General features: G+C 43.4%; 1 protein-coding gene across 2 annotated transcripts in view; it reads right to left on the reverse strand.

Moving 5' to 3' along the window:
- Positions 1-9535, reverse strand: part of ELOVL2 (ELOVL fatty acid elongase 2) — a 69715-nt gene extending 60180 nt beyond the window's left edge. For both annotated transcript variants that reach the window (XM_027603729.2, XM_027603731.1), the window contains exon 1: positions 9427-9535. In XM_027603729.2, coding sequence (XP_027459530.1) covers positions 9427-9429 — 3 coding nt within the window. In that variant the 5' untranslated portion in view covers positions 9430-9535. The remainder of the gene's footprint in view (positions 1-9426) is intronic.
- Positions 9536-10442: the final 907 nt, after the last annotated feature.

A 10442-nucleotide genomic window follows, 5' to 3' on the forward strand; every position in this document is an offset into this window, starting at 1 on the left:
TTAATTTAAAAAATGTACAATCTTCCACAAGTCAGTCAAGAAGAAATAGAAAATCTGACCAGACCAAGCTAATAACAAAATTCAATCAGTAATCAAAAAACTCCCAAACAAACAAAAGCCCAGGACCAGATGGATTCACAGGTGAATTCTACCACACATTTAAAGAAGAGTTAACACCAATTCTCAAACTATTCCAAAACACAGAAGAGGAAGCAAGCTTCCAAATACATTCTATGAGGTCAACATTACCCTGACACTAAAACCAGACACTACAAAAAAAGAAAACTATAGGCCAATATACCTGATGAAAGCAGATGCAAAAATCCTTGACAAAATATTAGCAAACCAATCCCATCAACACATTAAAAGGATCACCACAATCAAGTGGGATTTACGCTGGGGAGCAAGGATGGTCAATATCTGCAAATCAATGTGATATACCACATTAACAAAACAAAGGATAATAATATGATCATGTCAATAAATGCAAAAAAGCATCTGACAAAATTTAACCATTCGTGATAAAAAATGCTCAACAAAGTGTGCTTAGAGGGAACATACCTCAACATAATAAAGGCCATACATGACAAACCAGAGCTAACATCATACTCAATGGTGAAAAACTGAAAGCTTTTCCTCTAAGGTCGGGAACAAGACAAGGATGTCCACTCTTACCACTTTGATTTAACATGGAACTGTAAATCGCAGCCATAGCAATCACACAATGAAAAGAAATAAATGGTATCCAAATGGGTAGGGAAAAAGGAAAACTCACTATTTGCAGATGACAGGGTACTGTATATAGATAACCCTAAAGACTTCACCAAAACAGAATAAATACATTCAGTATGGTTGCAAGATAAAAAATTTATATACAGAAATCTGTTGCATTTCTACATACTAATAACAACGCAAAAAGAGAAATTAAGAAAACAATTCCACTTGTAACTGCACCAAAAAAGAATAAAATACCTAGGAGTAAACCTTACCAAGGAAGTGAAAGACCTATACTCTGAAAACTATAAAACACTGATAAAAGAAATTGAAGACACCATACACAAATGAAAAGATACATCATGCTCATGGATTGGAGGAATAATATTGTTAAAATGTCCATACTACCCAAAGCAATATATAGATTCAATGCAATTACTATCAACATACAACAGGATTTTTCACACATCTCAGAATAAACTATCCTAATGTTGATATGGAATCACAGAAGATCCTGCATAGTCAAAGCAATCTTGAGAAAGAAGAACAAAGCTCTCTAGAGGCATCATGCTCTGATTTCAAAATATACTACAAAGCTACGGGAATTGAAAGAGTATGGTACTGGCACAAAACAGACACGTGGATCAATGGAACAGGAGAGAGAGTCCAGAAATGAATGAATGCTTATACAGGTTAATTCATCTAGGACAAAGGAGGCAAGAATATGCAATGGGGGAAAGACACTCTTTTCAATAAATGGTGCTGGGAAAACTGGACTGCTACAGGCAAAAGAATGAAACTGGCCAACTTTCTCACAGCATACAAAAAAAGAAACTCAAAATGGATTAAAGACCTAAATGTGAGACCCAAAACCATAAAAATGCTAGAAGAAAACACAGGCAGTAATTTCTTGGACATCAACCTTAGTAATATTTTTCTGAATCTGTCTTGTCAGGCAAGGGAAACAAAGGCAAAAATACACTATTGGGACTACATCAAAATAAAAAGCTTCTGCACAATGAAGGAAACAAAACAAAAAGGCAACCTACTGAATGGAAGAAGATATTTGCAAATGATACACCTGATGAAGGGTTAATTTCCAAAATATGTAAATAACTTATACAATTCAACACCAAAAAACCCCAAATAATCCAATCAAAAAAATGGGCAGAGGACCCGAATAGAATTTTTTCCAAACAAGACATACAGACGGCCAACAGACACATGAAAATATGTTCAACATCACTAGTCATCAGGGAAATACAAATCAAAACCACACTGAGCTATCACCTTACACCTGCCAGAATGGCTAGTATGAAAACGGAAGAAAAAAACAGGTGTTGGCGAGGATGTGGAGAAAACAGAACCCTCACGCACTGTTTGTGGGAATGTAAATTGGTGCAGCCACTGTGGAAAAGAATATGGAGGCTCCTTAAAAAATGAAAAATAGAACTATCATAGGATTCACCAACTCCACCACTGCGTATTTACCCAAAGAAAATGAAAACACTAATTTGAAATGATCTATGCACCTCTATGTTTATTGCAGCATCATTTACAATAACCAACCTATGGAAGTAACTCAGGCGTCCATCGATAGGTGGATAAATAAGATGTGTGAGATATATATATATATATCTCACAATATTAGTCAAGAAAAAAGGAATGAGATCTTGTCATTTGTGACAATATGGTAGGTAGAGGGTATTATGCTAAGTGAAATAAGTCTGACAGAGAAAGACACATACTATGTGATTTCAAATATATGTGGAATCTAAAAAAAAAAAAGCAAATGAACAAAGAAAAGCAGAAACAGATCCATAAATACAGAGAACTGGTGATTGCAGAGCAAAGGGGGGATAAAAAGACAGACAAATGGATGAAGAGTAGGAGATACAGGCTCCCAGTTAGGGGATGAAGGAGTCACCGGGATGAAGGTACAGCCTGGGAATACAGTCAGTTTGTATTGTACTGTAACAGCACTGTATGGGGACAGATGGGAGCTATGCTTGTGGCAAGCAGAGTGTAAGGTATAGATTTTGTTGAATCACTACGTTGTACTCCTGAAACTAATGTAACACTGTGTGTCAACTGTACCTCAAAAAGAGAGAGAAAGAAACCTGTCTTGTCTACTGCTTCCCAAAACTTTTTTGATCCCAAGATCGTATTCTCTTTTAACACTTACGAGAAAAGAAAAAAAAAAAAAAGGTACCAAAAAGACAGCCATACAAGAAAGGGGCACCCTCCTACACTGTTGGTGGGAATGCAAGCTGGTGCAACCACTCTGGAAAACAGTATGGAGGTTCCTCAAACAGTTGAAAATAGAGCTAGCCTACGATCCAGCAATTGCACTACAGGGTATTTACCCCAAAGATACAAATGTAGGGATCCGAAGGGGTACATGCACCCTGAAGTTTATAGCAGCAATGTCCACAATAGCCAAACTATGGAAAGAGCCAAGATGTCCATCGACAGATGAACAGATAAAGAAGATGTGGTATATATACACAATGGAATATTATGCAGCCATCAAAAGGAATGAGATCTTGCCATTTGCAACGACGTGGATGGAACTGGAGGGTATTATGCTGAGCGAAATAAATCAATCGGAGAAAGACATGTATCATATGACCTCACTGATATGAGGAATTCTTAATCTCAGGAAACAAACTGAGGGTTGCTGGAGTGGGCGTGGGGTGGGAGGGATCGGTGGCTGGGTGATAGACATCGGGGAGGGTATGTGCTATGGTGAGCGCTGTGAATTGTGCAAGACTGTTGAATCACAGATCTGTATCTCTGAAACAAATATTATATGTAAAAAAAAAAGATAACAGGAAGGGAAAAATGAAGGGGGGTAATCGGAGGGGGAGATGAACCGTGAGAGACTACGGACTCTGAAAAACAAACTGAGGGTTCTAGAGGGGAGGGGAGGATGGGTTAGCCTGGTGATGGGTATTAAAGAGGGCACTTACTGCAAGGAGCACTGGGTGTTATATGAAAACAATGAATCATGGAACACTACATCAAAAACTAATGATGTATGGTGATTAACATAATAAAAAAATATATATTAAAAAAAAAAAAAGAAGACAGCCATACAGCTCTCTGGCAGAAAGATCCAGCGAGGTAGCCAGAGAGAAGAGCCAGTGTAAAGGCTCCATTGATTCTGCCAAAACAATCTTGTGAAAGGAGAATACCCCATTTTGCAGATGAGTAAATAGTGTTTCTGAGTGATGGGATTAAGGCAATAGAGCTAGTTAATTAAAAAAGCCAGGACTAGAAAGAAACTGGATTTATTGACTCTTGGTCCAGCACCTGTTTCGTACCTTTGTCCACCAGGCTAAAGGAAAGTGTTCTGTTTCCTATAAAGCCCTGAGTAAGGGGTCACCATAGTTGTGGTTGTTGTTGCTATTTTTTTTAAAGATTTTATTTATTTATTTGAGAGAGATAGAATGAGAGATAGAGAGCACAAGAGGGAAGAGGGTCAGAGGGAGAAGCAGACTCCCCGCCGAGCAGGGAGCCCGATGTGGGACTCGATCCCGGGACTCCAGGATCATGACCTGAGCCGAAGGCAGTTGCTTAACCAACTGAGCCACCCAGGCACCCTGTTGCTATTATTATTAATCAGGTCCACTCATATTTCTTAAAAGGTAGTTAAAGCTGAAAGAATAATTTCATTTTCCTTTCCCATGGTTTATTTTTCTCTTTATCTGTGCTTTCTTCTTTGGGTGGGTCATTTCAAAATCAGATTTTCAGTTAAAGGAATTCTATTTCTTTGGATATTTGATAAAAGTGTGAAGCACAGAAATAAGGTATAAAATAGAAAGCATTTATAACTTAACATACAAAAGAGCTATGAGAAAATGGCGAGAATGTGGAGCCCAGTGGCTGGGAGGTAGAGAACTCCCTTTCTCCGGGTGGGGGCGGGGGGGGGGGTTGCAGAAGGAAGGAAGCGCAACACGGGGAGGAAGTCAAGAGGGAGGTCTTGGAAACATCAGGACCAGAGCGCCCCCAGCTTTAAGCTACTACAGGAAAATGAGGACTCTGGCCTTGAAAAAGTAATGAGCTTCAAGTAAAAATGTTAAAAACTAAGAGACCACAAAGGAGGAAATCTATAAGAAAGACAAGAATAGTGGAGAGGGCCCTGGAGGAGAGAGAAGATGCAAAGAGATTTTCAAAATGTGGGAATATTATACAATGAACACTATAAAAGAGGCAAGTAAGAATCCGATTTCAGACACAGTAGACTTAAGAGCTGGTGGAATTACTAACAGCCAAAGGGAACAGAGCAGACAGTCGGAAAGGTGAGTAGCTGACTTTTGGTAACACTAGGTCTAAAGCGGCAGTGAGGTTCTCACGAGAGGGAACGGTCTAGCAACGAGGTAAATTTGGAAGACGTGTGTCATCTGGGGCTGTTTTGTCCCAGGTACGGCTACTGCGCACCTGAAATTGTGGTTCCCACCTGAACTGAATGTGCTGTCAGTATAAAACACATAACCAGATGCTGAAGCTTTCAGATGGGGAAAAATATATATATATGAAAGCTAATTTTTTTACATTGATTACATGTTGAAATAATATTTGCATGAATTGGGCTAAATAAAATCTAGTATTAAAATTAATTTCACCTCTCTTTTTACTTCTCAATGCCACTAGAAAAAAAATTTTTTTTTTGGTGAGGACTTCACAGAATTTATTTATTTTTAATTTTTATTGTTATGTTAATCACCATACATTACATCATTAGTTCTTGATGTAGTGTTCCATGATTCATTATTTGTACATAACACCCAGTGCTCCACGCAGAATGTGCCCTCCTTAATACCCATCACCAGGCTAACCCATCCCCCCACCCCCCTCCCCTCTAGAACCCTCAGTTTGTTTTTCAGAGTCCATCGTCTCTCATGGTTCGTCTCCCCCTCCGACTTACTCCCCCTCATTCTTCCCCTCCTGCTATCTTCTTTTTCTTTTTTAACATATGTTGCATTATTTGTTTCAGAAGTACAGATCTGTGATTCAACAGTCTTGCACAATTCACAGCGCTCACCATAGCACATACCCTCCCCAATGTCTATCACCCAGCCACCCCATCCCTCCCACCCCCACCACTCAGCAACACTCAGTTTGTTTCCTGAGATTAAGAATTCCTCATATCGGTGAGGTCATATGATACATGTCTTTCTCTGATTGACTTATTTCACTCAGCATAACACCCTCCAGTTCCATCCACGTCGTTGCAAATGGCAAGATCTCATTCCTTTTGATGGCTGCATAATATTCCATTGTGTATATATACCACATCTTCTTTATCCATTCATCTGTCGATGGACATCTTGGCTCTTTCCACAGTTTGGCTATTGTGGACATTGCTGCTATAAACATTGGGGTGCACATACCCCTTCAGATCCCTACATTTGTATCTTTGGGGTAAATACCCAGTGCCACTAGAAAATTTTAAATTACATATGCAGTTTGCATATTTCCCCTGGATGGTGCTGATATACAGCAGTACTAGAACCGTTTCAGGATCACATAAGGGGATGAGATCCAGGAGTGAATCACAGATATTATTCTGAGGTATTTCAACTGAAAACAGCCAGATATAGGAGAAAGAATGCACATCATTATAAAAGATAATATTCATGAATGCTCGAAGAAGTACACTAGCCACAGTTAGTTCAGTATCTTCTTTGTTCCTCCCAACAACCTTATGAAATGATATCACTGTCTTCTTTTATAGAAAAAAACCTAAGTTCTAAAGAAGTTAACCTGCCCAAGGTCACACAGTTAAATCTTGTGTTGGGGTTCAAATACATGACTCACTCCAGATCTCAAGGTTTAAACTGCCACATCAATTCCAGAACAATGTATACTCTGCAACTCTTAAATTGTTAGAGTTTAAATGGTTATATTTAAACTAACAATTTATTAGAATGGTTCATTGTCAGAGTCAGGGACATACCAGTGATGTCCTAATTCGATTAAGATACAAATGTGTAAAATTTGTAACTTCAGAATTTTGCTGAGCTACTCATGTTGGCGTATTTTCACCATGTTAAGCTTAAATAAGAGCTTACTGGTGTAACCTCTCATCTCTTATCAACATCTACCCCTAAATATCCAAAACTTTCAGGTTAGATGGTAGACTGTCCAAGGGAGATAATCTTGGGCAGAGTCCTCAATAGAAGGACCCTGTTTTCTGACTAGAACAAATTTACGATATGGAGCCACTTAAATTTTAAACACCTTCTTTCAGACTATGAAAGCACCCGAACCTCCCAAACTGTGATTAAAATGTTTTGAAGGGGTCAGTTATACTGCAATTAAAAAAAAAAGTTTTCAAAGGAGCTGGATGAAATTGTAACTTTTTGTTGAAAGAACGAGAATTAAGCTTACCCAACTGGATAACTTTAAAAGGGGATTTATATTTCTTGGAAAATACTATGCTTTGAGGAATAGACAGAAAAAAAATGGCTTGATATTTTGACTGGAATCGTAACATAAAATCTCCTACAAATACAAATTGGGATCAAAAGAATGAGGTATCTTTCATTTATTTTTGGTGGTTGGATTTAATTTCAAAGACAATCGTATTATGCCTTCCTTTCCATCTTTCATCTTTACTACCTGTCTGGCCAGAACAGCAATTATAGAGGTGCTACACTTGAAGAGTGACGGCTATAATTACATCATTTTCAGGAACTTGCCCATGTAAATTTTACTATGCAGTTAGGTTCAGATTATAAAAACACATGTCCCCAGGCTTAAAACAAATACATTTATATTGGCGAAATGGAAAAGCAAAAGGGAATTTGAAGGAAAAACAGGCTTTGGAATAAAACTAATTAGCAGACATCGTGAGAGACTATTCATGTTGGACTTGGATCCAAAGCACTGTCTCTCTGAACTGACCCACGAGCTTATTTTGGAATTTAACCTCCCACTGCCAGCATAATTTTTTTAAAGTGAGAGGACTTGTATGTGGACATATGCATAAAAATATCTCCTCAGAAAACCCAAAGTTTCTGAAAACGCTTTTCTAAAAAGGTAGTATCACAATAGTACAGGGTAGAGTTAATAAGTGCAAGCCCTTTAGTTTGACTTTTAAATTCCCATGACTCTTCCATTCCAATTAAGGTGATATCCTTGGACTTCTTTTCTTACCCATTATAATTCTTTGTAACAAAGGTTCAGGCCCCCAAGGAGAGAGCCAGTTAGCTCTAAAAATGCTTTATCCATCCAAGTGCAAAGGTGTCAAGGGCATGAAGTGACAGACCCAGGCATTAAGAGATGGCCGCTCTACTCTTCTCATTGAGGGTCACCACACTAAGTCCCTCGTTTCCAAGACTATTCCTCCTCTCAATCTTCCCTTGAAATTCTCATCCTTATAACCGTCAACTGGATAATCCTTATAGTTGCATTGCTACTTCCCATTTGTACATCAGCAACAGTATGCTGGTTTTTTGGGTAGTTTTCTCTTTAATTTACAGAGCACATATTATGCGCCAGGCACTGTTGTAGGTACTAGAAATACAGCAGTGAACAAAATGAAAAAATCTCTGTGCTGATATTTACATAGTGGGGAACACGTTCAGTAAACATAACAAAAGAGTATGTTAAATAAGAAATGCTATAAAGAAAAAAAAAATGAAGCAGGAAGGGTGATAGGAACTGTGGTGGGTGGGGTAGGAAAGACTGAAATGTTAGATAGGGCGGCCACAGAAGGATTCACGTATAATCAGGTAGATGATGTGTGCCTGAGAGGGTGGAGAGAGAGCAAAATCCGGGACTGATCAGTGTCAGCTGGAGTGGGGAAAAGAAAGGAGATTAGCATATTTTAACGAGCCCCATAGTGGAGAAGGAACCATATGGAAACCACATCACTTTCTCTTTTTGTAGTCACAGAGCCAGGTTCTTCTGCCAAAACTCTCAGGCAGTTCATGGGATACGGACGCACGGGGACACACACGACACACACGCACCCCTCTCTCTCCAGGACAGAGCCCCGTGGACAGCAGAAAGCGGTATGAATTCAGAGTCGAGTACTGGCCTGGGAAACTGGGAAAGAGTAGTTGTCGGAAAGAACACAACAGACCCCCCCGCCCCAGTCTCCGTAAACAAATGGGAATCTCCCCGACACGATGCAAACCGAGGGAGGCCGGGGCAAGCACACAGACACACCCCCGGGATTGCAGGCACGGTGCAGGGAGGAGAGGAGACACGGATTCAACCGTTAGAGACAAAAACCCCAGAATTTCCCGAGGCAGGGTCGGGACCGCGCGAGGAAAACGCCGTCCCCCACGCCGGGGGTCGGGCGGGGGTGAGCGGGAAGCTGGGTGTGGGAGGCAACCCGGAATGGCCGCCACGGGAACGGGGGACGGTTTCATCGGGCATGCCGGGCGCTCCGCCGGCCGCGTGCTTGCAACAGGGGGCTGGACGCGAGCGGGTGCCCCGAGGTACTGGGGCGGGACCGCGGCCCCGGACAAAGATCCCAAGACCGCGGCCCCGACCCGGCCCGCGCGCCCCCCCACCCCTCCGCCCAAACGTTCACCGCCCCCTCCCCAGGCCCGCCGAGCAGGACGGGTTCCAGCGGTCGAACCCGCAGCTCCCGCGCCGCTGCCCGCCCGGCGCCTTCCCGCCCAGTGCGTTGGTTGAGGACAGAAAGGAGAACGGCGGCGGCGGCGGCGGCGGCGGCGCGCGGCGCCCACTCACCATGATCCGCGGCGGCTGCGGCGCGGCGACCCCGGCGGGCGGCGATGCGCTGTCCAGGGTAGCCAGCGTCCCTCTGCCCCGCGCTCCCGCCGCGCCCGCTCTACTTACCCACGCCCACACCCACGCCCGGCGCGCGCACGCCCGCCCGCCTCCCCGCCCCCTCGGGCTCGCGCTGCTGCCGCGCGACGCTCCGAGCTCCAGGGCCGTTTCGGGGCCCCGCCGCTCCCAACCCCCCCTGCCGCTCGCCCCTCGCCGGGGGCTCGCCGGCCGCGGCGCGAGGAGGCCGGCGGGGAAGGGGCGGTGGCCGACGAGGCGGGGCCCCGGGCGGCCTCGCGCGCCCCCTCCCGGGCGCCCGGCTCCGCCCGCGGCGCCCCCTGCCGGCCGGGCGGCGATTTGCAGGCCCAGCAGCCTCCCGTCGCGTGCCGTGGCCTAACGTTCGCAGAGCCTCCGCTAGGACCGCCCCTCTGGCCTCTGTCCGCTGCCCCCAGACGCTGCGGCGGCTGCGGGAGCTGCGAGGACCTGGGGATTGTAGAGGGCCAGGACCCTGCTCCTTCTCTTCGTTGGGCTCCGCGGTTTTCAAGCACACATGGGGGGGGGGTTGGGGAGGATGGCTCGTGTTCATGCGGCTTTGCGGGACGTGGGTGTCTTAGATCCAGGGATCAGTAGGGTTTTTTTGGCGTTAATGTCAGGAGCGGATCAGTCTGAGCAGGCGACTGACTCCTTGTTCCACAAGGCGCTGCCTGCAGAGGATCTTATTCCAGGGCCTTCTTAGCTAATACCACCGATGGTTAGTTGAACACTTAATCGTGAACAGAAAGTATGGGATCTTAATTAAGATCCTGTGCTTTTAATTTTTTGAAGATTTATGTGTGCTGCATGACCTTTCCTCTTTTTTAGCATTAAGAATGTCTGCTTTTTTATGTGGCTGATGTGGTAAACTGAAAGGCAAGCAAAGGTAAACGTGTTTGTTCAGAGTCAAAACACCACATCCGGTTGTACACGGAGGTACCTGCAAC

This window comes from Zalophus californianus, chromosome 7, assembly GCF_009762305.2.
Source record: "Zalophus californianus isolate mZalCal1 chromosome 7, mZalCal1.pri.v2, whole genome shotgun sequence".
In the NCBI taxonomy this organism is placed as follows: domain Eukaryota; kingdom Metazoa; phylum Chordata; class Mammalia; order Carnivora; family Otariidae; genus Zalophus; species Zalophus californianus.